The 27,990-nt window shown below is 41.0% G+C and overlaps 1 protein-coding gene across 3 annotated transcripts in view; it reads right to left on the minus strand.

Annotated features, from left to right (window-relative positions):
- snx7 (sorting nexin 7) overlaps positions 1–27,990 on the minus strand; it is a 67,266-nt gene that overhangs the window by 18,505 nt on the left and 20,771 nt on the right. For 2 of the 3 annotated variants that reach the window (XM_037079441.1, XM_037079442.1), the window contains 8 exons: positions 25,638–25,826; positions 23,570–23,680; positions 20,990–21,148; positions 20,396–20,594; positions 20,066–20,265; positions 16,816–16,902; positions 8,038–8,190; positions 989–3,538 (listed from right to left, as the gene is read on the minus strand). In XM_037079441.1, coding sequence (XP_036935336.1) covers positions 3,323–3,538; positions 8,038–8,190; positions 16,816–16,902; positions 20,066–20,265; positions 20,396–20,594; positions 20,990–21,148; positions 23,570–23,680; positions 25,638–25,826 — 1,314 coding nt within the window. In that variant the 3' untranslated portion in view covers positions 989–3,322. Of the gene's footprint in view, positions 1–988; positions 3,539–8,037; positions 8,191–16,815; positions 16,903–20,065; positions 20,266–20,395; positions 20,595–20,989; positions 21,149–23,569; positions 23,681–25,637; positions 25,827–27,990 lie in introns of those variants that run through there. The other variant, XM_037079443.1, reaches the window with a different exon arrangement.

The raw sequence follows: 27,990 nt of genomic DNA on the forward strand, positions 1-27,990 counted from the left end.
AGTGGAATCAGAATCTGTGGATGTTCGTGTGTAGCTAGCTGCTAGCCCACCCACACGGCCCAATTCCGAGTCGACGGACCGGATGCACCGGCACGTCCAAAACTGTGTCTGGTGCAGGAAGAAATGGTAAAAACAGAAATTTTCTGAAATTTCAGGAAGATATAACCTCTTCCTTCCATCAGTAAACTGTTCCTGTGGAAAAAACCTTGCCATCGATCATAATTGATCTGGTTGAAAGTGATTACTGGCCAGCAACTATCAATTTTGAGACCTTGTACATGGTGGACTTGTTCACCACATATGAGGATCTAAGAATCACTGCCTCAGGGATGTCGAGACAAGATTTTGTCAGCATGCTCGAGTGTCAAACAAAACTCTTCGGGCGAGGATTCATCATTTAAGTTATCTTGCTTGGATCACTTTTAAATAACTGATTCATTCGCATAGTTTCAGCACACATTTCTTGACAGAGCCCTTTTTTGTCATGACCACGGTCTGAAGTCAGCCTTCGAAACAGTTACTTACTGTTTTGTTTTATTCTTCTCACTTTTGCCCTCAGAGTGGTAAGATATGTGGGGACACAATGTAGAGGGCCTTCCTTGAATGGGCCTATGCCAAATTTGAGGTTGACAAGCTGCCTCAGGTCAGGCATTTTTAGTGCCCTGCATGCACACCCTCCAGTTGCAGTGGATGGGAACTGCAAATTATATTGTTTCAAAAGCCAACCAGGGTGCGTAACATTCATGTACAATGAAATGCTAGCGAGCCTCAAATTACTTTTATACAGTAAATGTAACCCACATCCATATATATTATATAAGACCTGATGGGTTTTTTGATGGAATCTTTTTGGCCAGTGATGCTGAGGTGTCCTCCTTTGTTGATTACATCCATGGAACTGGACATGTAAGCTAAATTTATATTTTTTCATGTGTAACACCACAATTTCAAATTTTTATGAATGCTTGCCTTTTTTTTTTTTTTTTTTAATGTAAACATTAGTGCCACTATAGAGTGGCACTACTGCATCAAATGCCTTAATACCATGATTTACAGCTTATTTTGTAAAATGTAATTGTGTAAATGTCTGTATTTGCCCTCATCTGTCCAGGGAATCCAGGGAAAGGGAGATGTGACCGCATCATGAGTGTCCGCCAACAAGTCTGCAATCAAACTAGACGAGGAAGGTGTGAAGTTGCTGTCTGCCGTTGTGGGGTTTTGCTGAAGGGACTGAATATGTTCTGTGGAGAAATATTTGCACATCCATTTTATCTCCAGAAACAGCTAGCTTCACAGACCGTCCCGTTTTTTTTTTTTTGCTCTGATGCAGTCTGCAAATATTGGCCATATCTGCAGAGAGTTGTGGACCACTGTCCAGAGTTCGAGGACTTCCTGAACATGCGCCCATTTCTCTCCACCATGCATGCAAAAGTGCATTCATGGTTGTGTGAGGTAATAATGACAATTAGATGTATTTCTTACCATTTCTACCACACATTATGATTGTCTGTCCTCTGCCCCTACTTTTTGTTTTCCAAATGATGACATTCATGTAAATGTGTTACAGTTAAAATGGGGGGGGCGCAATCAAGAAGGAGCAGGAACAACAATTGGGGAGGAGGTTGAACAGGTAAACAGCTTCCTCTCTCGAGCAGCCATATGTTCCAAGTACATGTCAAAAGCTGGTATGCATTTTTCATGTATAGTTGTGTCAAAATTGAGACCCAAGCCAACATATTTTTTGTTTGTTTTGAGTATAGCGCTATTTTTTTTATGATCGTCTTTGGTCGTCAAGTGGTTCTGTTGGAGCTTTGAGGTGTGATTGGGGTCGTTATCATGCTGTATACATAGGTGCTCCCATTGAAAACAATTGTCTAGTCAGCACTTTTACACTGATCAGGATTCTTTTTATAATAATTTAACTTCTGACACAATAATTAAGTGTTAATTAATGTTTCTTTCCAGGTTTATGTGACAATATTACAGTATGATCAATGTAGTATCTGACCTTTGGTCCTCACTGTGAACCTAAATTACTGCACATGCATTGTGTGTCAAGCTCGCACAGACATGCTAACAGTCCAGGCAAGTGGCTGGAACAAGCGAAAGGCAGAAGACCTTGACCAGACACTGTCCAAAAGATACATCACGGTACTAACTAGGCAAATATGCATGATAACATTTTTGTTTTTAAATTGTGTCTCAGCATTTGTTAACACAGTTATTTCTGTCAAACAGACTGTACAAAGGATTACAGAGGCAACAAAGGACCTGGAGAAACTTGCTGCTGAGTTATCGCTACAGCAAGACAGTCCAGCAGTGGGTGGCTGATGTTCAGCAGTGGACCTCAGGTTCTGTGAAAAAAACTATTTGATGGCATATTTTAAAGAATAATTTGGCTCTGCTCGTGTACTGTAATATTTTCAATATTTCTGCAAAGTGCAGAGATGTCCTGACCTACCAATTTTGTCCTCCATTTGAAAAAAACATGATTGTTTAAAATGGATTCAAATTTTTTTTCACAATTTTTCAAATGGTTATGAAACTTGTGATGTAAAAATGATCACACAGTGATCACTTTAATCATAACACATACATGCATATTTTGAAGCCTTATTGTGTGTGGTGCTTTTGTGTAGTCATCGTGTGAGTGCACACTCATTTTGTGTTTCTCATTGTAGGTGGGAATAAGCGAAGGCATCAACTGAGAAGAAAGATTGCTGTCAAGTAGAAAGCCTTCAAAGTTGCCATCAATGACCACAATGCTACTGTGGGGGAAGTTGAAAAACTCCCTCCTCCCACTGAACTCCTGGCTGTGGACAACTACTCCTGGCCATGGGAAGTACTTCCTCTGAAATGCACTGAATACAGATTGTTTGATGCAAACATCTTGATGTACATACGGAATCTGAATGTCAAGACACTGCGCAATATTCAAAAAAAAAGAATGCAGAAATTTTGGCCACTAGGGGGCGCTAAAAATATGGGAAGTTTATATATCTTGAACGGCGACACCGATTTTAACAAAATTTGGTCGGTATGATGTTGGGCCAATCCTGAGGCCAGATTGTGAAGGTGGTCACGAGTGGTCAATGTGGGTGTGATTTAGTACAACAAATACAAATCGGCACACATTCAGCCTTTTGCACTTCAGGTGCACTTCCCATTACAGCAAATACCACGGCTCAGACGTTGGCGTATGTCCTCAGTTTTGCTGCAAGCCCGTCATCCTTTGGGGCCAACTTCCGTGGGCTCTGCAGTGCGGGGGTCCGAGTCATGCGGGGGGGCCAGGCACCTGTTTATAAGTGCTTGTAGTTCTATTTTATTTTAATTTTAATGTCACATTCTCAGGCTGTACACATGGATTAATGTAGAAAGGACGTGAGGGACTACTCTGTGTGTGCTGAAGAAAAGATTGTGTGAAGTTGAAGCACAACTGGCCACAGCACACACAACATACAAAGTATTCTTGGACTGCAAACATTGTCCGTAGATGACGTCTTTGAAGGGGAAGACTTAGCGAATACTTCCTCTGAAACTATAAAAAAAAAAAAACATTAAGTTAGCCCATTACTCCACACCCTCTGCCCCAACTTGATCACTGGTGATTCACAACTGTGACAAATATGACAACATGACAAATACCTTGGTCTTTTTTTTTTTTTTAAGCATTACATTTTTGGTCGAAATGATTTTGCGCATCTCTACATAGCTTCATTGTAGTTGTGTATAGTTTGTATGTGCTGTACCTACTATGGTTTACATAGCCTTCTCTTAGCAGACACTATCAGGGCCAGACCCTCTTGTAAAATTAAAATGAATATTGTATTCTAAGTAAGCCAGTAGTCCTGATGTTGGCGCTACAGCAAGCATCTAAAGTTCAAAACTTTGAAAATTCATAACAATCAACCACAGCTTCAGAACTTTCATCAAACTGTAGCCTCAATATTGAAGAAACTTTTGTACATTTAAACCTATTACAAATTATGAAGTACATCACTCATCACTCATAATTGAGCCTCAAAAACTGAATTTTTCACAGCATTTTAAATTTTTCTTTCATGTGAACAATTGGAGTCAATGCAATAATGACATAGCTAAACATCAGTTATTCACTTACGGAGCAAATCAATCATATCAATCATCATAAAAACAAATTACCAACATCTCCATGCTGCAATATGTGTATTTTCAGATTTTTGATGTTTTACAATGATTCTAAATTTGCCTGCACAACAGTGAATGGCTTACACAATTTGTGAAGCCACTGTTGTATTGCCACTTGCCAATTAGCTCAGAACGACAGTCGAATGACAGTCTTTGGTTCCAGAAGTTGTTCAAGCCTCAAGTGGTCCAAAATGAATATTGTTGTCAACTGTCTTGTCTTCCTATTCTCCTGTTTGTTGCTTAGAATTACCTAAATTTGCCAAAAAATAGCCCGGACCCAACCCATCGCTGGGCAGCAGCTATAATCTTTACATTGAATTTTGATTAGATGTTGACATTGGGAAGCTAAAGTAACACACATTGGTTGAAGGCATTTACAAAAGTCCAAAGACTTGGGAGGTCTTTCATGACCAAATTTTCAAGACTACTATTGTACAGCAAATTGCAGAGGTCTTCTCCAATGGATACCTTCAGAGCAGAGGTATATGATTTCAAATAAATGGCAAAATATTACCATAGGCAGGTAATTTACTGTTATCAGGTTACTGTAAGTCTATAAACCCACTGAATGAAGGGGTGGCTTGCTGTTACTCACTGCCCTTAACCTTGTCATGTTTTTAATATAATTCATGGCTGATGTAAAGACCTAAATGAATAACAATATGTTTTTATTACAGTGGGAAAAATTGGCTGCCACAGTGGGTGACGGAGGAGAACACCACAAATTGAGGAAATTTTCAGTCCCATTGATTTGTTTCATAAGCTATGTGTATGTTGTCATACAGTATATCAAAAGAAATCAAAAGCCTGAAAGACTCCCACTTTGTAGCAAACCAGAGAACACAAGCTGTGTTTGCTAAAGCTTGACACATAGATAGATAGATAGATAGATAGATAGATAGATAGATAGATAGATAGATAGATAGATAGATAGATAGATAGATAGATAGATAGATAGATAGATAGATAGATAGATAGATAGATAGATAGATAGATATTGCATACTTCCAAAAATATAAATACAATAAATTAACCTCCATGAGGAGAAAAACTTGAAACCAGATATAATTTATTACTAAGACCAGACACGTGGTGGCAGCATTGTGTATGACTAAAATGACTTCTTCTCTTCTTCGTGGGGCCATAACATGTCAAAACCCATTAATGAGATCACACCACACAGGAAGTTAAATGCACACAGGATCCGGTAGATTTCAGAATTAAACACAGCAGACAAACATCTGATCGTAACTCATCACTTTGTGAACATTAGTTTCTGCCGCTGCTGCAGAATAATGTGTTGATCAGCACGCATGTAGTGGCCGAGGGTTTAAAGGAAGGTGATAGCAGCGTCCATAGCAACCAAAATGTTACATGCTATTAGGTTTAATTTAAGGTTGAATATTTTGTGAAGCACCCACTGCACGTTATTTATTGTTGTAAAGGGCACGCAGATTTTAGGAGTATTATAAAGTATTAGAATCTCTGACTGTAAGCTTCTACATGCAACTGTTGCACACAACCTCATTGTGATATGCTGCCACATTGTATCAGTTTAATTTTTTTGGAGGGGACCATGGTGTGCATTCACCATTTGCAAGTGGCCTATGCATTTACACATGTACACTGGTGTAGACGTGATGCTGGCGGCGATGAGCAGAGCCACCTGTACTTTCTTGTGTGTCTGTGCAGGGAGGTATGCCCTCCATACACACCAAGCTAGAGCTAGTTATTTTCGGCAAGGCAGAGTTGCCATTGGCAGCCTGCTCTTCGGACATCCAGCTTGTCCGCTCTCTCTAGCCTTGAAATGCTGCTCCTCCTGGGGAGGAGGGTAAAGACTTCTACATTTTTGTGTTGAGAAATACTTCATGTGTTTGGACGTATCCACAATATCAACTAAATAGAGGTGTTACAGCCGCCGCTGGCTGCCTTTTAGCATGTATCCATTGTGTTGTTTCTATGAGTGATTCTGCCAGTTATCAAAAAGGTATCAAAAATCTTAAAGAGGTGTTAGGAAAGGTGGATCAGGGTTTATGGGGGCATTTTTATCATTAACTAAGCCCAGATCATACAACAACATTATCTCCAAATCATATAATGCCATACAATAATCTAAACAGGAGAATACAGAGCACAAGGAAGAAATGGGAAAAGGAAGCAGGGATAATGATAACACAAGAGAGCTGGGAGAAAATATACCAGCTACAATGGTTATCAACTGGGTCAAACACATGACGGGAATTCTGCTGGAAAAATATTGCAAGATTTTTTATCAAACCCATTCAGAAACGCTATCAAGGCAGCGGAGACACTTGTTGGAGACTTTGTGGGTCTAATGGAGCCAACCACTTCCATATTTTTTGGGACTGCCAGGCAATAAGACCTTACCTTAGAGATCCACAAACATATAAAAAATGTATTTAATGTAAACACTCCATTTAAATATGAAACTATGTATTTGGGCAATATAATGTGTGAAACATGGAACATCAAAGACAAAAAAAACTGATGGCTATACTATTGGTGGCCAGTAAAAAATCTGTCTCGAGGAAATGGTTAAAAATAGAACCTCCCACCATTGATGAATGGATTGAAGTTGTCTATGAGATTTATGCTATGGAGAAAATATCTTTTTCCCTAAAAGTTGAAAACGAAACATTTTATAATATCTGATTTCATTAGAATGCACTTGTGCTTTGGGTGAACCTGCCCCCCCTTTTTTTATGTGATGTTTTGAGTATCAGAAGTGGTGGGCTCCCCAGTTCTACATCCATCCTTTCCTATGTCCTTGAATGACTACAGCTGTAATTGATGTATGTGATGGAAGTTTGCCTTTCTAAATAAAAAGAGAATTAAAAAACAAAAAAAAACAAAACTGAAGAAGCCTCTTGGATGAGAGGTGAAACATCATCAAGAAACTGAAACAAGTCCAACTGCCTACAATACAGCACTTAGTAAAGTCATGAATTTGTTGGGGTCTGTACCACAGATTTGTAGACCAGGACATCTCTGCAGAACTAATGTTATTAATGTTAATGCTCTTCTGTCAAAGATCTTACTCTCATCGAAAAAACCATACTGCAATTTTGATTTATGACTTATAGAACATTTTCACACATTTTCTAACAAACACTTTTTTTTTTTTTTTACTTGGCAAATATAGGTTAGAGTGCAGCTCAGGCCACATTTTTCCGACTGAGCCCGACTGCGTCCATGAAAGTAGTAGCCTGACTCAAGCCCCAACTCAGCCCTGTTCAGATCAGGTTGAAACTAGCCCTAATCCTATGTGCAATGTGCTGGTTTCAGCCTTCTAAAAACCTGCCAGTTTGCACCAATAAGATGAGACAAGATGGTGAATCTCAACTTCAGTATCAACTAGTCATGCTTTTCATAGATGGATATAATTTGTAGTGTGTTAAAATATGAAAATGAGCACAGTGACAGTAAGTTACTTTCTACAGTAAGTAGAAAGACTTTCTCCTAGTCTTGATGAAGGTAAATATGCCAGAGCAGAAGAAAAACCGCAAAGTTGCCCGTTTTGCAACAAATTTGTAGTTTAAGGTTGCACAGTTGTTGTCACATTGTTCGGGTTCAGGTCAGATATCAGTGCCCTACTGCAGGTTACACAGGGTATGCATATGTAAGTTGAATAACTTAAATTAACTGAGTTTTTACTGAAATGTATGCAAATTTGCCCTATGCTCTCTTGCTTTTATCATACAATATATTCTAAGTAGTTAACTGTAAACATCTTATCTATTGTTTTCATATTGCTGTATCAATACACTGTTGGCTTCATATAGCCTGGTCCACCCTGACTGGAATATATGTTCTAAATTCAAAGAGAGGTTTGAAGTTCTGTGCTCTCACCTTCTCATAGTACTCCATGTTCTTCTCAGCAGTGGATATAAAAGCTGATTTGAGGTCATTTCTCATGATGTTCTGCCAGCGGGTCCAGTCTCCTTTCAAGGCATTGTTGGCCAGCTCCACCCGATCCGCTAGACCATCGACCTCCTCCTGCAGCTGGAAGTCAAAACATGCAGACCATTGACCAAACACTTCGAGACAACAAGCATCACCATCTGACCAAAACATTCTTCAATAATATACACATTTGCAAGATTACAAACAGCATGGTAAAACAGTCAGAAAGTCACAGTTCAAGTGGTACTCCCCTGTCAAAGGAGAGATGTTATAAGACAGGAGAAAAAACACTCAAAGCATTTTGAATCAAAAGGAGATATTTGTAACAGCCAAACAGGGAAACATATCAGCCAATGGTGTAGTTGCACTGATGTGAGCACACAGATAAAATTCAAAACTGTTTCAAGTGATTAAGTGTTGCTCTCTAAAAAGCATGGATGAGGGGGATATCAAATAATGCACAGGTATACCAAAAAATGTGAGGTTACTCGAAAATTAGACATTAAACTCCTGCATTTGTTCAAGTGGTTTGATGCAATGAGGAGCTGACAGTCTCACAATATGGCACTCTGGATGGATTTGTGGAAGAAACTGGTGCTGTGAGGCTTGTGCACAGTAGAAGTATGAAGTGTGGGGGAGTACAACAAAATACAAAATGTGAGTTTTTTCCATTCATTTAGTCTATGATGGAAACATGAAAGCAGATAGGAAGAACGCCTGGCTGCCAGCCTGAGTGGATCACCAGTCAGCCTACATTTCGTTTGGGGACTTCCTCCCCAGTGGCAGAGGAAACAGTACTGAAAGCAAGGTTTATAATGAACCAATCTACACACTGATGGTGTGTCATTATTCTACAGCCATTACACTGTGCATCAACATTTATCTCATAATCCATCCATCGATTTTCGTCCGCTTATCCGGGGCCGGGTCGCGGGGGCAGCTGCCTGTGCAGGGACACCCAGACTTCCCTCTCCCCAGACACTTCCCCCAGCTCTTCCGGGAGGATCCAAAGGCATTCTCAGGCCAGCTGGGCAACATAGTCACTCCAGCTTGTCCTGGGTCTTCCTCGGGGTCACCTCCCAAGGGAAGCATCCTGGAGGCATCTGAAACAGATGCCAGAGCCACCTCAGCTGGCTCCTCTCGATGTGGAGGAGCAGCGGCTCTACTCCACGCTCCACCCGGGTGACAGAGCTCCTCACCCTATCTCTTAGGGAGCACCCTGCCACCCTGCGGAGGAAACTCATTTCAGCCGCTTGTGTCCGGGACCTTATTCTTTTGGTCATGACCCAAAGTTCATGACCATAGGTGAGGGTAGGAACGTAGATTGACCGGTAAATCGAGAGCTTCGCCTTTCGAGTCAGGTCTCTCTTCATCGCGACAGACAGACAGATACAACCGTTCCGCCTGTCAGTCTCATGCTCCATCCTTCCCTCACTCGTGAACAAGACCCCAAGATACTTAAACTCCTCAAGTTGAGGCAGTAACTCTCCCCCAGCAACCCACCTTTTTCCGGTCGAGAACCATGGCCTCGGACTTGGAGGTGCTGATTCTCATCCCAGCTGCTTCACACTCAGCTGCAAACCGCCCGAGGACATGCTGAAGGTCCTGGCCCGAAGGAGCCAACAAGACCATATCATCCGCGAAAAGCAGAGATGAAATCCTGTGGCTCCCGCTCCGGCCCGTGGCTGCGCCTAGAAATTCTGTTCATAAAGATAATGAACAGAACCAGTGACAAAGGGCAGCCCTGCCGGAGTCCAACATGCACCGGGAACAGGTCTGACTTACTGCCGGCAATGCGAACCAAGCTCCTGCCCCGGTTGTACAGGGGGCGTACAGCCCTTAGCAGAGGGCCTCCGACCCCATACTCCTGGAGCACCTCCCACAGAATGCCATGAGGGACATGGTCAAATGCTTTCTCCAAGTCCACAAAACACATGTGGACTGGTTGGGCAAACTCCCATGAACCCTCGAACACCCTGCAGAGGGTATAGAGCTGGTCCAGTGTTCCGTGACCTGGACTAAAACCGCATTGTTCCTCCTGAATCCGAGATTCGACTATCGGCCAAATTCTCATCTCCAGTACCCTGGAATAGACTTTCACAGGGAGGCTGAGGAGTGTGATGCCCTGATAGTTGGAACACACCCTCCGGTCCACCTTTTTGAATAGGGGGTCCACCACCCTGGTCAGCCAGTCCAGAGGCACTGTCCCTGACTGCCATGCAATGCTGCAGAGATGTGTCAACAAAGACAGCCCCACAACATCCAGAGACTTGAGGTACTCAGGGCAGATCTCATCCACCCCTAGTGCCACTGAGGAGCTTCCGGACTACCTCAGTGACTTCGGCTTGGGTGATGAATGAGTCAGCCTCTGAGTCCCCAGCCCTTGCTTCCTCTATGGAAGGTGTATCAGTGGGATTGAGGAGATCCTTGAAGTATTCCTTCCTTCCACCGCCCGACAATGTCCCCATTCGAGGTCTACAGCCCCCCACCTCCACTGTAAACAGTGTTGGTGGAGGACTGCTTCCCCCATCTGAGGCGCTGGATGGTTTGCCAGAATTTCTTCGAGGCCGACCAATAGTCCTTCTCCATGGCCTCCCTGAACTTTTCCCAGACCCGAGTTTTTGCTTCCGTGACTGCCCGTGCTGCCGCACGCTTGGCCTCATATTTGATCACCAAATCACACAGAAGCTCCTCTTAAGAAAAATTAGTTGCAATCTCTCCAAAAAAGTTTAGCATAATGCAACTGAATGGCCACATGTTCAATAAATTGCTCCTTTAAATGTGAAGATGTGAATTTGCAGCATGACAGGCCCCAATTAGTCTAAATGTATACACATTTCCTTTTGCAAATCCATTTACCACTTAAAAAAAAAAAAAAAAGTTACTTCACTGTAGCCCAATCTTGGGAGGGAGTTGGGAAGTTACAGACAAGTGTAAATTATGTTTTGCAGCACAGTGTTAGTTATTGGCATCTAAACAATTAGAGCAGCATTTCAGAGACTGAGTTAGTGTTATTATGCTCAATACCCATTATCATCATCATCATGTGTATTTCAGCATTAAACATGAACAGTAAAATGTAGTCTGAGACTATATGGAGGGCTTAAAGCACACATAATATTAGCTCTCCTCACAGTGCAGATAATCAGATGTTATCCTGCTGCTGAATTTCCTGAGCACAGATTAGCTATCTGACATTTTTAATATCACTTTATATTTTTATACAGTTGTACAAAACATTTTTATAACATTTTTTATTCCATATTTTCATTTCTACTGTTTCTTTGATATTGTATGTATGTTCAATGTATGTTCAATGTTTGTTATTGCTACTGGATGCTTGCTTGAATTTCCTCCGGGATCAATAAAGTATCTATCTATCTATCTATCTATCTATCTATCTATCTATCTATCTATCTATCTAGACTGACAATGGCATTTAGTCAAGTTGAATAAACAAAGCATGCTTAACATGAGCTTAGCCACAGCACACAAACACACATGCACACACACGCACAGAGGGGAAGTCAGGGGCCTGCTTGTTACTGCAGTGATATCGATCCATCCACCTTGTCTAGGCTGCGTTTGAATAGCATCTAGCATCAGCAATAGCATCTATTTGTGTGCGTGCATGCATCTGTGTGTACCATTATCTGTCTCCCCTACCAAAGTTTCCAGTAGTAACATGACATCCAAGGTGAGTTTAGCTATGAAGCAGTTGTGAGTGCAGTAACTGTACAGGATATCTTTCAGGAGATAAATATTTGTTCAGTATGTAATAAATCAATCTAGCATTTTGAAAAGGAAATGTTTTATCTTGTTTTCTACATCATTTCTCTAAGTTCTTATGTGAAATACACAGTGTTGGGAAGTAACTTTGCTACAAGTAGCAGCATTACTAGTTTAACTACATTTCTAAGTAGCGTGGTGGTAGCGTTGCTGTTTTCTGAATCAAATAGCTTTTCAGTAGCTTAGCTCTTTGATTGACCAAGTAGTGTGGTTGCGTCCACACAAGCTACATTTTTCCAAACATCTCTGAAGCGCAGCGTAGTAGAGCTTTCTACTGCGGTCTGAAACAAAAGCATCAGTCAGTGACGCCACCGCCATACACGGCCATGTATGTGGAGCCAACAGAAGCACATTCGTATGACGGTGACATCACAAACCAATGCTTGGGCTCATGCCTACAGCGTCTCTGCTGTAGGGGAACACAGACAGTTACATTACTTGATGGAAAGATATCAGAAGGTGAGGAGTACATAGACGAATTGATCCTGAGACAAAAACACAAACTGAAATAATTAACAAATACGTTACATATAGGAGGTAAGTAGTGGGGAAATGAGGGAACAGAGGTTTTTTTTTTTTTTTTTTTAACCAGCAGAGGGTAAAACAAAAATGCAAGTAATTGTTTAGACCAAAACTATATTTTAATTAGTACTGATATTGTTGATGTTTGAATTAGGTAACTTGTGTTAGTTTAAAGAGTAGGTTCTTACGTAAAATATGATTCATTTCATCAATGCTAATTTCAAACAACTATGTTGATACAGCTAGCTAAACAATTGCTTATAAGAAAATGTTACAACCATCCCTGTCTCACAAGGATACACATACTCAGGTTCATGTTTTATCATTTAAGACAGACACAGTGTGCATGTTTGTTTTGCTAATTGTCAAACATCGTCCCGTGATTTTACATGGATTATGAGCTACTTCTGAACTGCTCGAGGTTTCCATTTTTATGTGTATAACATTCTTAGGTATTATCACAAAAAACATACTTAAGAAAGCTCTTCTAATGTTAGGTTACAAACCACTGACATTGTTCTTCATTTACCCCATCAGTCATGAGTCATTTTTTTCAGTTTTTAGTTATTAACTACCAACACATCTGCAAAAGTGTAGTGAATGTATATGAATGTATGTGTTTTATAATTTTTGTATTTCTAATTGCCTGCAGTTATTTTACATTGTTAATTTGTTTTATCCAATCTGTGTCAGCAGAGGTAGATTTGCTCTCTTGTTTAACTATACAATTTTATATCCTTTCTCTATCATTTGTGTCTTGCCCGTTTTCATGTAGCCTGGTGTGTTGTCTTTTATCTTGTTTAAAACAATAACAATTGCTGATTATCAAAAAAAAAAAAAAAAAAAAAACCCTTAAATGACAATGTGTATGTGTGACTGCCAATCCAAATAATGACACTTGGTAGAACTCTAACATAAATAACTTAAGACTAATTCCTTAATTCCTTTGTTTAAAGGTGTTGAGAAAGAAGTATTTAGGTCATAAAAGTACCAACAACATAACATGATGTGTTTAAAAGTCTTGCACTAAAAGTTTATATATATATCTTAAAACTGCAAAAGTAGTCCTGGTGTTTCAAGGAACTTTTTGCCAAAACAATAATAAAAGTTCTTATGAGAGCTGGGGGAAGTGTCTGGGGAGAGGGAAATCTGGGTGTCCCTGCTCAGGCAGCTGCCCCCACGACCTGGCCCCGGATAAGCGGACAAAAATGGATGGATGGATGGAGAGAATGATAAAAGTTCCACTACAAACAATCATGGAACATGCTTTAGTGCATCACACCTGGTTCCTCAGTGTGAAGTTTAAATCAGAGTGACACTGCCCCCTCCTGGCTGTGTTGTGTCATAGAATCATATTCAGTCTGACGCTGGAAAGGTTGATCATAAAAAGTTCATAATAAAATAAATAAATAAATAAAGTTCTGTTTGAAGTTCAGGAAGATCCTTGTCATACTGGTCAGGCTAGTTGTGAACCCCAGCTCACAGATGCCATTTTATGGAAGACTGATTATATCTTTTCCAGGTCTGCAGTCCAGATATGATGGGTTTAAAAAGTGATTGCAGTATGAAGACACATAATGATACAAAAAAAGTGACAATAACTAAAGACGTCATGTGAGCTTAGTATTTGAGACACCTCAGTCATGGAGTGTGCTTTGCAGTTAGAACTGAATAGACGCATAAACCAATCACATCAGCTTTGCTCTGCTGTATGTTAGTGCATCACTGCACTGACAATGCCTCAGCCAAACTGACTTTTGGACCACATCTAGAAATGCAAGTCCATTCAGCTATTTGTTGGTCATGTCAGAAATTCAAGTAAATCCTTGAACGACGGAGAGCAACTCTGGCAGGCTGCAGCCCTTGATGCCACAGGAAGTCTTCTCAAATAATAAACCTTTATTGAAAAATAAAAATGAAACCCACACTCACAACTCCTCTCAAAATCGTATCAATGCTTTATGGATGCCTGATTCTTGGACTATAATACTGTGTTTACGCCAATATGGTATAGTACTCTTAGAACCAGACATTTCTCATAATACACCTAAACATGAGATCCGCTGTTGACAACAACAGAGTACACTAGTCTTTATCAATAAGCCACTGCATTTATTAGCTGACACACCCTGACCTGTACTGTACTGTATTGCCACATTAACAACATATACAAACTGATGGCCATTTTTCTCCACTACTCTGCTTGGATTAACAGCTGTTTTTTCCCGAGTCCCGATCCGATACTTCTATAATACATTAAAAAAAATGAGTGAACAAACAGATCCAGGATGTCCCTTGTTTTTTTTTTTTTTTCTATTTTACTCACCTTATTTTATCATTTAACGCTTATCAGAGGTGTGATTGGCAAAGGACAAAAAAGAAGGAAAATATACGGCTCCACTATGTCTCTCTTTACATTTATTTTGTCCGGTTGTTGGCTTCAGCTAAGCAAGTAGTAGTTCGCCCCACACATCCAAAATTCTTGACGTAGATTTTTTTATAGCAGCGGTGCGCTCAGTCAGTAACCTAGCAACGCTGGGGGGGTCCAGGGGCAGGCCCCCCCGGAAGAAAATTTAGAAAATGAAGTTCAATGAAGTTCCGTTGTGACAAATGATTGGACTACTTGCGGAGTGTCATGAAGACATAAATCAGAGGCACAGAAAATGCTGACAGCAGTGGCCGGTCATTATGTTTTCCAGCATCCGACCCGTGCCTTGCATACACACATTTTTCCCATTTGTTTTAAAATATTATAGATCTGATAAAAAAATAAAATAAAATAATAGGAATAAATATACGTATATATCCGATCCCTGATCGGGATGTAACGTCCGAGTCTGAAACCATGTGATCGGCCCCAATTTACAATCACGTAATTTTTGGGATTTGGGATTGGGACATCCCTACTCCCTACCCACAGCTCATACAACACACACCATTTGTGTACTTTCTTCCTGGTATGTGGTTGCTTATTACAACAGGGAAACAAGCTTTGCTTGAGAAAAGGCTGCAGGCAGTGAGACTGAAGACTGCTGAAAAAACAGCTTGGGAGATCCACCAGAGCGCAGAGGATGAGAAGACACTGGTTGTTTTAACTGACCAATGAGTGGTCAGGTACCTCAACAGAAGGGTAAAGAAAGAGCAGGACAGCACATAGGGGTTCTTTTGGTAATATCCACATTTGATAATGGAAATGCTAAAATACCAGAAATGAACTGGCCTGTGAGGTGTTTAATGCAAAGTATAAATAACATGTATAGTATTACTGACTGATGAAGTGACTCAGTAACAAAATTCATCCTATAGGTACAGAAACAATAATATGGCTGCAACACTAAGACTTGAAGAACTGAAGTTACTACAAAGAAACCTCAGATAGAGCCCAACCATACCAATGACGATACCTATATTAGTGAGTAAAAAATTCTGATATATCAGTAGATTTACACACATTTTTTTAACAATGATCAGAAAAGTTTTTGCATCAGCCCATATTGGAGAGCATATACGAACCCTGTTCTTTATCCAATAACACAAGTGGTCTACCTGATTCCTTAAATGTCAACTTCTTAAAAATCAATATTTTCTCCAGATAAGAAGTGGATTAATACATTCAAAGGGAGGTTCTTCAGATAAAAGCTGAATGAAAGCTGGTGTGTTTCCTGGGCTCTCATTAAACTCAAATGTGTGGCACATTGTTGGAAGCAGTCACAAAGGCTTTTATTTGACATTTCCCTTCTCATTAGTTCAGATCTGTTAAAGGCAAAAACAGACTGAAATGCATTAAAAGCTGAAGGACTAAATTAAAGTCTCTCCGTTCTCACACACAAAGCCAGTTAGAGCAGGGATACAATACTGTGGGGGTAAAAACTCAGTCCTGCTTCTTCATTAAAATCTCACAGATGGATTCTGATATCAGTGGGGTGAGGGGGATGCACAGCTGTGCACATGCACACACACACACACACACTCACACACACACACACACACTAGCTAAAAATAGCTTTGTCCTTTACGAACTTTCCTCCTTAATCCTTTGTCTCCAGACATTTAGAAGCCAGTCATCATATAAAGAGGATATGGGAATTTTCATTACGCTGTGATTAGCTGCTGGGCTTACAGTGTGAAATAATATTGACAGCTCTTACTCCCACTGAGCTGAGGACTGACTTCCAACTGACAAGTCTGGATATCTGGATAATACTCCCAGGAAGTTCCTTCCCCCCCCCAATATGAGCTGAGGATGGCCCTGTTGGAGAGGCCCCTCTCTGTGCTTCACTTTATTAAAGCTAATCTAGGGCAAGATGACTGGAGGACACACAAACACATCAGTTGGCTCAGAAAGATGCGGGGAGGGAGGATGGTAGGTGCCTGGTTTCCGGTCAGTGTGTGTGGATGTAAAATTGCACTTACTGCATCTTGGTCAGCTTTTCTGGATGCCAGTGCTTCGCTCTTGGCTTCGAACTCAGCCTGGATGTTGTCCCTCCGTCTCATCACAGCCTGAGACAAACCAGCAAAGACTTACATTAATTAAAACTTGCTTTCCCACAATAATCAAGAAGTGTATGTTTTTAAGTGTGATTCTAATTGCTAATTGCACAATTTCTGAAGGGTTCTAGCCCGGTAGAACCCTTCTGAAATTGTGCCGGTTTATTATCATTATTACTATTATTATTATTATTATTATTATTATTATTATTATTATTATTATTATTATCTGCCGCTTGAGCTCAAATTCCCGTGAGGTAGAATGGGCCAGAAACTTGAAAGCCCAATGATTGGAATTGATGTGCATCAACTTTTATTAAAATAAATAATTTATTTAAAATGCGTTTTTGGGAAGGCCACGCCCCTCACACCATAAGTCTGACTGACTTGAAATTTGACACACATGTCCAGTTCCATGTGCTCTACAAAAAGCCTCTTGGATCATGACGCTCTGCCTATGAAGTTTTTGCTAATTAGCATAATGTGAAAAACAGTAAAATGAATAGAACTTTTGAAAGATTGACTCTATCTACACCACATTTATATGGTATACGGCTTCGGGGGATGAAAAGAAACATTTCTACTATAAATGAGCCAGATTGGTAAAAAAACATGGCCGCCACGGACCAATGTATTTTCGCAATGGGCGTGGCTTAGAATTGATTGGCCACAACTCCCACACCCTTTGCCCTGTCATCACAAAACCTGGTGGGTAGGCCAACAACAGGACTGGGAATTGGCCTACCGAAGCATGTTGAGCTCAACCTATAGGGGGTGCTATAAATGCCATTAGCATGTAGCTGAAAAAACAATTTAGAGAAATCTGGGGCTTATCATGGTTATGTTTTGATCTTTGAGGAACACAGTGGCTGATGTCATCAACTGTGGGGGATGAGGGTCAGGGTGGCCGGTTTGGGGCAAAAGAGGTTAGAACCCGCAGATTGACACTTGTGGCTATATATTTAAACTGTTTTATTTTTAACTGTTCTTAATTGTCATCTGAGGCACTATTAATGACTATAAACCACTCAATTCTCACCTCAGGGTACTTTCCTTGCTTTAAATCCTGCCATGGTTAGACCCATTCTCAAAAACTGGATTCCTCAGACTTTAATAATTACCAACCCATATCAAACCTCATTTTTAATCAATTACATACTTTTTGAAAAAAATTACAACATTTTACATCTTTCGTTTCAGTTGGGATTTAGAGTCCAACATAGCACAGAGACTGCACCGGTCAAAGTAGTAAACAACATAAGAACAAACAATGACTTAAATAACCTTTCAGTTCTGGTTCTCCTTGACCTCAGTGCAGCCTTTGACACAGTCAACCACGAAAAACTGGGAGTCCGACAAGGCTCCATTCTAGGCCCAGTCATTTTCTATTTATACATGCTGCCAAATCCTGTGCCAATCTGAGTGAAAGTTTCAGATGCAAAGATGGGGGAAATTTCGCGCTGGCGCTGATCCACCTCTGAAGATAGTATCAGGGCTGCATTATTGGTGAACTGCCCCAGTGTGAACAGATAATCCAGAGGTGGGAGCAGGGGCGTGTCGGTCTGATTAGTCTGATAACGGCTCAGGTCCCTCACTCAACTAAATACAGAAGAACGTCCCACAAAGCAACATTACAGGACCGTACAAAAGTAACATAGTAACTGATCTGTCTTTGGCAACTTATATGAGGAAAACAAATACCACAGCTGTACGTGGAGAGGCCTCCGTCCTCCTGTCCATCCTCCCGCCTGTCCTACCGACTCTTCATCACATTTCTGCCTGAAAAACGGCGTCTGTCACTGGCCAAAAACTTTAACTCACCAAGTGTTTATGATGAAAATAAATCACCGCGACCATCAGCCCTCCGGACTGAGATTTCAGGGAACTTCCCCCAGAAAACAGCCTCCATCCCTGCAAGTGAAGGAGTCGGACAGCTTCCAGTTTACTGATGATGATTATGTAATTATGTAATTTAGCGCGAAAAACATAACTTTGTCACCTTCCAGGATGTTTGGTGGGTCAGGATCTCAATCACTACACATTATAACATCATCCATATGATTATAAACTGTCCACGGATTTAGACAGGGGGACATCTGGGAAACACCAACGTCATCAACATGGCGTGCACCATCACGCCTCTTTAGGAGCTGCAGCGCCAGCTTTCTGTGCGAATTACACAGCGGTACGGCGAAGATGCTTTGCTCTGTGTGTATCACCATCAGCAGAGAATTGGCAAACCACCACTCTGGCGATAATGCAGAGACGCTGTGTAAAAAAGGCTACTGATGCATGCTTTTATAACCTCTAGGCTGGACTATTGTAATGCACTCTTGTCGGGTCTTCCTAAAAAAGCAATTCCACTTACAATTACATCAAAACACAGCAGCCCTAGTTCTGATGAAGACTAGACAGAGAACACATATAACACCTGTTTCAAAGTTGCTGCACTGGTTGCCCATTAGACTTAGAATTGATTTTAAGATCCTTTTACTATTTTTCAAATCACTAAATGGCCTGGCACCATCTTATCTTTCTGACATGCTTCATAGACATGCACCCAGCAGGTTCCTCAGATCCTCAGCAGCTGGCCTCTTGGTTGTCCCCAAGACCTCTGGGAAAACATATAGGGAGTCAGCTTTCAGACACTATGGCCCTCGTCTCTGGAACAGTCTGCCTCTGGATCTGAGGGACTCCACCTCTGTTGAGATTTTTAAACAACATCTAAAGAAATATCTTTTTAGCCTGACTTTTCATTAGGGTGCCTCGTCATTTAGCTTTTTTTATTTTCTATTTATTTTTATGTTATTTATTTTATGTCATGTAGTTCTTATGACCTGACTCTTAGCTTTATACATATTTATTTCTTACTCCATGCTCCATTTTTTTTTAATTCACCCACTAGCCTTTTATCACTTTTGTAGTTATTGTTGTTTCAAGTTATTATAGAGAATGTGAGAAAATATGGGTGAGTTAAACATGGCGGTGGAGCATAATTGAACAGAGGACTGCAATTCAGCCAGGCTACCTGGTCACCTCTCACCAACATACACAGAGTTGATTAAACCTGCTTTCTGAAACCGGCCCGAGTTTAATATATGGACGAGCAGAGATGCCTCCTCCTACTGTCAGTCATGAAGAGGAGGTCAGATATAGCAGTCTGGTCTGGGCTCACCTTGAGGGTCTCGGCACACAAGACGTACTCATGCAGGGTGGGTACAAGGACTTCAGACAGATGGTAGATCTGCTCTTCTGTTTCCTTACTGCACCGCTCGACACAGCTGGCAACACCGTTCAGTGACTCCGCCAGCTCCTCCTCTGACCCCGCCCACTGGGTGTAGGTGGGGCTGTACTGCTTCAACTCATCCACATATTCTGAAAGCACAGACAAAAAAAAAAGGAAACATGAACAACATGTTTTCATTAGTCAGAGGTTATTATTATAAACTATGAGTATTCATGTATAGTTGCCTGAAACTAGGAATAATGGTATGGTTCAGGGTACCTCTCTGCTCCTTGATGATCCTCTGGGTGACTTTGTCCACAGAGCAGATCTTGTTACTGAAGTCCTCCACATACTCCTGCATCTGTGTGAACTCCTCTGGCCGGCTCCTCAGGCCTCGTACCGAGTTGGCTACCGCTCTCACCGTCTCCCCCATCCTGCTTAGGAAGCCTGGACCCTGTTTCCTGTGAGATGACAACTCCTGCCACAGTCAATAAAGGTTTTGTTATACGTTTATACTGATCTAACTGTATTGCATACAACATGATTTTAGATCATAAATAAGTATATCAATGTGTCTGATTGGGGAATAAATCTGAATAAATCTGTGATGAGCAGCAACTATTGGGCTTCATGACATTAAATAGCTAACACACCTGTAGCTTAGCAGAAAAACAACACCTTCTCAAAAGTCCAGCTTCAAGCTTCATTAAACAGTGTAAGCATTAAAGAGTGAAGTGTGTGAGTGTGTGTGTGTGTGTGTGTGTGTGTGTGTGTGTGTGTGTGTGTGTGTGTGTGTGTGTGTGTGTGTGTGTGTGTGCAAGTGTGAGTGTAAGTGTGAGTGTAAGTGTGAGTGTGAGAGAGATGGAGAGAGACCTGTGCTGTGAGGAAGACTTTTAAGTGCTGACTGTAGGACAATATGGGATGTGCCGATATCTTGTTGAGGAAGCGGTGCAGAGCTTTCCTCCTGGTCTCAATGAAGTCATCGTTGAAGCGCTCCACCATGCCTTTCATAACAAACTTCTCTGGGAGAGGCTGAGGACACATGGAAGGTTTATTGCCAAAGTGTACAAATTAGCAGCTGTTTGCAGAAAATAAATCAAACAAGAACAATTTAAATAGCTCAACACAACTAATATTACAAATGGTTTCTTCAAATTCAACAATATGTCATTTTTAATGAACACTGTAGTATCAAAATTATTCAACCCCTTCATGACAAGCATCTTCAGTACTTAGTAGAGCACCTTTCCTTTTTGCTGTTATGACCTGCTGCAAATGTGATGCTTCTGGCAGTGGTCCTGAGCAATCTTAGTCCGTTCCTCATGGGCAAAGGCCTTCAGTTCACAAAAAATCTTGGGTTTGCGTGCCGCAACCGCCTTTTTCAAATCCCACCAGAGATTTTCAATAGGGGTCTAATCAGGCGACTGTGATGGCCACTCTAGTATCTTCAAAGACTTCTTCTGAAACCAAGCCTCGGTGGATTTTGAGGTATGCTTGGGATCATTGTCCTGTTGGAAGGTCCAATAACACCCAAGCTTCAGCTTCCTCAAAGAGGGCATGACATTTTCTCCCAGGATTTCCTGATACTTGATTGAATCCATCTTGCCCTCCACACGATGCAGGTTTCCAGTGCCAGAGGAAGCGAAGCAGTCCCAGAGCATCACTGAGCCACCACCATGCTTCACTGTAGGCAGGGTGTTCTTTTCAGCGTATGCTTCGTTCTTCCTCTTTCAGACATACCGCTGATCCATTGGCCCAAAAAGTTCCAGCTTTGTTTCATCGCTCAACAGAGAAGAATCCCAAAACCTTATTGGCTTATATATATAATTTTTAGCAAACTGGAGTTGACTTTTCTTGTGCTTTGGATCAGTAGTGGTGCACGTCTAGGAGTTTGGGCAAGGAGCCCTTCAGCATTTAGTATGTGCCTTACTGAGGAAACTGAAACCTCAGTCCCTGCTGCCACTAAGTCTTGCTGCAGGTGTTTTGCAGACAGTCGAGGGTTTTTAACCACCTGCCTCCTCAGGACTCTCGTGGCAGCCACTGATAGCCTCCTCTTTCTGCCACGTCCAGGTAGTGTAGCCACTATTACTTTAACTTTCAACTTGCAAACTACGCTTCCGACTGTATCTCTAGGAACATTCAGTGCCTTTGCGCTTAGTATCTTTTTCCTTGTTTGTGCAAGGCAATGATCTCTTCTCTGAACATTCTAGACAATTCTCTTGACTTAATTCTAACATGCAATGAAATGTCACCGTCAACAATCCAGGCAATTTGTTCTATCTCAAGCACACCTGATACAACTAATGAAGCCCTTGATTGGTTGCAAATCAGGTGTGCTTGCACCACACCTGGTTTGCAAATGTATACTGTTATGGGGAATTCTATTCAGGGGGTTGAATATTTTTGAGACTGTAAGCTTTGAAAGTAGGATTTAGTTTTGAATGTGGATGAAATCCTTCTATTCTATTTAACCATTAAAACTGTTCTTGTGTGAGTTGTTTATTGCAAACACCCGAAAAATGTTACATTTTGCCAATAAACCTAATATGCAGTGGGGGTTGAATAATGTTGATTGCAACTGTAGTTATCAGTCTAGTCAAGAGTCCTGCTGACAAAGCCAACAACCACCAACAGGTTTGAAAGCTACCAACTTTTTGGTAGTGAGGTAAATACTACATAACTATCAAAGCCCCCTTTTCACTCCAAACAGCATAGTTAGAGAGACATAATATAACTCTTTGATGATATAAAAATTACCGAAATAAAAAATAACATAGCAGTGATATGACTCGGCACATTAGGTCAAAGTCCTGAATATTCTTCTTTACATCATACCATTTGAACAAATTCATTAAACATCCCGTTTTCATCTTGGGAACATTGCCAAAGTCAGACCTTAACCAAGAAAGATGGTGAGGGATAATGGATTATATTGCCCAACTGCTGAATACATTGCAGAACTACCCTCATCTTTTAGAATAGAATTGTTCTTGTTTATAAAGCTATTAATGACCTTAATCCTCCCTAAACACATGTTTTCATTTATTGTATGTTCTGACCAGATCAGTGAAGTTTTCCACAACTTTTCTGCAACTTCTTTTTAAATTTTCATAAGTTTGTCAGAGCTTAAAACCAATGATCTGTTTATCTTTACAAATACAGACCTCCAGCAGATGCCTCACTAATTCAAATTTGTTTATTGATACAAATCATGACCTTAAAATTAAAAGACAATTTCAAACATTTATGTGAATATATTGTATAATAAATGTATTTCAATTCAGATAAGTTGTTTTAACCTGTCTTAAATACTCAGAAGATATCAAACATACAGTGTGAAAATGAATGAATGTTTATTGTGTGTGACATCTGACGTGGTAATCATCCAAAAACTGGTCCACGTGGCTGCAGCACAGGTGTGTTAAGCAACTGATGCCGTGAGCTAATACATACATGGACAATTAGTGTTGGGTGGTTGTCTTCCAGTCTGCTTCGGAGCCACAGAAAGTCCTGGTAGCGCCTCCGAACTTCATACTCACTGGAGTCAAATTCGCTCCGTGTGGTCTGGAGAGAGTAGTTGCAAATCATTCCAATTCAATCTGTTGCTTCACCTAACAACATGGTACATTTTAAATAGACTATAGATTTGGCTTCTCTAATGGCAGAGGCTTTACTGGTGACAGAGGCTACCATGCAAAACGCCAACTGCCTATCAGGAGCGATAACCATTCATAACACACTCACACATCGTTGGAAGGACATTATGTCATGTATACTGAAGAGGAGGCTTGGGGATTGGATCACCGACCCTCCAGTTGGTGGACGACTGTTCCACCTCCTTAGCCACAGCCAGCCCCACATGAGGTTTGAATCAAAAGATCCTCAACTAAAGATGAGAACCTTCTCTTGGCTATATTAAAAGGCGCAAGATTAATTCATTCCTCATTCTACAAAAAAGGGCTGTCTTTCAGTGTTTTTTAGGCTCTGTACAGAGATCATTAGGGCCCAAGCAGGTTTCAACATTTCATAATGTATGGTCGTCCTGAATTTTCACCACTAGGTGGCGCTATATTCAAGGAAAGTGCATTTTGGCTTGAAATTTTTATTACACATTCAAAAACATTATATCCATGCATTCCCTGAATTGTGATGTATCTGCTATGATATAGGCCACGCCCATTCTCACCTCTGTTTTTTTCCGCAAATTTGCCAAACCTATTTTTTCAAATTCCTCTCAGGCAATTTCCCTGATATGCACCAAACTTTGCACACAGCATCAGTGGATACTCATGACAAAAATAATCCAAAGGATTTTGATATTCCAATTAATTCTCAAGTTATTAAATAACAACATTGTGTACATGTTGCTCAAAACAGTAAGTGTTGCATACCTCCATTTTGGTCTGTCCAAATGACATGAAACTCAGTTTACTACTTCCCCATGAGCCCCTAAGGCTCTGTGCAAAATTGACTGATGACCACAAGGTGGCACTCTTTAAATTGAAGTATTTTATATCTCCACATCAGTTGGTCGGATTAAGATAAAACTTGGTTCAATTATTGTCAATGCCCTCCTCCCTCTGATGAAGGTATCACTGATCCGCCACTAGGTGGCACTCTGGTGGCAGTCTAATTTTATATTTGGCACTGTGCCCACACCATAACACTTATGTCAGTGAAATTTATAGGGGTGGTATAGACTGGCCCCTGTAACTCATGCACCAAAAATGACCAGCAGGTGGTGTTATTATCAACACAAAAGCCTTTTGGCATAGGATGATGAGGCTTTGTGCAAAATTCAAAATTGGCCAACAGGTCGCGCTTTTATTGCTAAATGACAAAAGAAAAGCTTCAGCGTCTTCACTTGTGATTGTATATTCAGGCTTTCTCCACCAGAGGGCAGTGCTGCCTTGCAAATGGATACAAACCTCTTTCAGAGTCTGTAGGGTTACACAGAGCAGTCCTCTCATTATTTATTCTTTATGTAGATTGCAGGGAGTTCTTCTGACTTCAGCAAACATTATTTAATACCAGAAGAAGGAGGACACCAAATTATAAAGGAACGACTTCCTCAGCGGAAGGTTCTGCATGAATAAGCCCCAACAGCAGCATGCACCGACGGCACCATGCCCCGATGGCACCAAGCCCTGACACACGTGGACTGCTCGGGCCCATTCTTAGCTATTTGCATTATTACTACTTATTTCACTGATGTCACTGATGCTCAGTAGATAGTGACCTATGATCTTCTGGGCAGTTTTAATCACCCATTGTAGAGTGGGTAGGGAGCAATGTGTGTTATAGTATGATGTAACCCTAACCCTAACAGATTAGGACTACTTTGCACAGCTCTCCAAAATATCAGCAGAGCTAGATATTTTCCCGAAATATGACAGATTATAAAATGCTTTTACTCTTAGGCCTAGAGGAATAATTCAGTATGCAGTATTCTGAGAATTATTGGCCAGTTTGCACTAGTTTTCTACTCTGCATACAGAAATGTAAAATATGATATCCTCACCTTGGTCACGACTCTGTACATGATGAAGGTTTCAATGGCAGTGACATGGCTCTCTGGGTTATCAACGTCGATGAAGAGGTCTTTGGTGTTGGCATCCAGCTGCTCCTCCTCATCCTCCTCCAGTCTGTACTGGTTAACCATGGAGCTAGGAGAGTTGGGCATGGGACTCCCATCTGCCAGGGATGTGTTCTGAACAAATGAGATGATGCTACTGTTAGCCCACAGTGATGTCCACAGCAAACATAAGTTCTCCAAACCCTGTCACTTTTAATGTGTGAACAACAGTGCGCATAACCATTAAAGTCTTTGAAAGATGGTCTTAAAGTGGGCACTATCATCCCCATATATGGATAATTCACTGAACCACTTCTAAACAAACAGGTTTACAAGCTTCAAGTTGGCCAAAAAGAAATCAGGTATCCGACTAGTAGTCAAGTGACATTCTTTGCAGTTTGCTTTGACAGGTATATAAGGGCTTGACCATCATTGATCATAGCAATAGTGCTGGGCGGTATGACCAAAAATGTATATCAAGGTATTTTTCAAAATTCTAATGGTTTCACAGTATATGATGGTATTTTTTTTTCATGCATAATCAGGTGTTCACAGCATTTTCTACTGGGTGAGAGAGGAATTACTAGCCCCTTTTAGATTGAAAAGGTGGCACATTTGCTGCAAGGTAAAGGTGGCCATCTGCCACCTTGTTTATCAAAAAGGGAGGTTTAATATTCCCTCTTTCCCAAAAAGACACCACTGGGGTAGGTATAAACATGTGTTGTGACATGAAGCACAAAGTTTGGCGTGAGCAGTGATGCACAACATATGCATCGGAAGAAATGTGGCCACACTTGATAAATTCACTTAATTATAGACCCGTTGCTCATATTCTCGGCTCCTCAGTCAAACACACGCTGATGTTAAACCTCCTCTATCAAAGGAAGCATGCGGCGGAGTGCCTCGTGTTAGCTGCCACAAGCAAGAGACAGCTAACAGGAAGCAGGTGGGAATTGTCTTCAAAATAGGAGCATTACATTGCACCCCATTGGAGTTTAGAACTGGGTACCTAGCGGGGGGCTTTTTATTTGAAAGCAGCGGCCGTTAGTAGCTTGCCACTACAACAATAAGCTGACAGCTACAGAGACCGAGGAGACACTAGCATCTCCTGGATCTCAGCGGCTTTCCAGTTGCTCATCTTGACGTCCGCGGATGAAGTAATGAACTGCAATGTCTATCCTAGCCATCTTCACCATAATGTAACACCAGAGCACTACCGTTTACCCTCACCACGCCTCGCAGTCGCACCATGCCTGTTTAGAAGTGCAACATTGAAAAGGGTCCAGTCTGACGCTCTGGTGCGCACGTGACCATGGTGGCTATGGTTAGCAATGCTAGTGGAATTTGTAAAGCATTTATGAAATAACTTATTAACGGTATCATTGTAGTCCAAACAAATGCAACGTTGCACACCCTTGAACCACGCAGCAGCCATGTGGAAACTCTCAGGTCAGTCTGATCCTGATCCGCAGAGATATCTGAGGCAAACACACACAGACAGACAGACAGACAGACAGAGATTCCTTGCTATTATAGAGAGATGTAACAAGTGCCGCACTTAATGCACTCCACAAAGCCGACACATAATGTCGTCGCTTCCCCTGACATCTTTAAAATGTTTTTTACCTCCAAAGGTCAAAGTTAACTCTCCTGTTTTTGTTTTTTTTCTTTACATCTTCAAGCTCCATGTTGCACTTAAGCTACACAATCAGTGTTGCCGGAAACGTTACTTAGTAACATGTTTTTTCAGTAATGAGTAATCTAACGCATTAATATTTCCAAACCAGTGATCAGATTAAAGTTATTTATTCAAGTCACTGTGCGTTACTATTATTTTTGTAATTTTCCGCAGTAAAATATATATTTTTGCTTACTTCTTGCATCTCGGGGAGTAAATAGTGGACAATTTCATTAAATTTAAAGAAATTAATATTTTACCATGTGTTTCTGTATGCTGGGTTTATGGGAACATGGCGCCATGAGGTCACAATTACCTTGACCTTTGGCCACCAAAGTCTAATTAGTTCATCAATGTCTCCAATTTAACATTTGTATGTAATTTGAAGAAATTCCCTCAAACTGTCCTTAAAGTATCACATTCACGAGAATGGCAGGGATGAACGGACGGACAACCCGAAAACATAACCCCTCTTGCCACAGCAGTGAAATAACAACACTTAGACATATCACAATTTAACAACATCCCAAATCCAACATGATATATTGCCTCATATCACCATAATGATACAACATTGATATATTGCCCAACCCAAAAGTAGTGAAAACTCTACAGAATAGT

The sequence above is a fragment of the Acanthopagrus latus genome, chromosome 19, assembly GCF_904848185.1.
Source record: "Acanthopagrus latus isolate v.2019 chromosome 19, fAcaLat1.1, whole genome shotgun sequence".
Lineage (NCBI taxonomy): Eukaryota > Metazoa > Chordata > Actinopteri > Spariformes > Sparidae > Acanthopagrus > Acanthopagrus latus.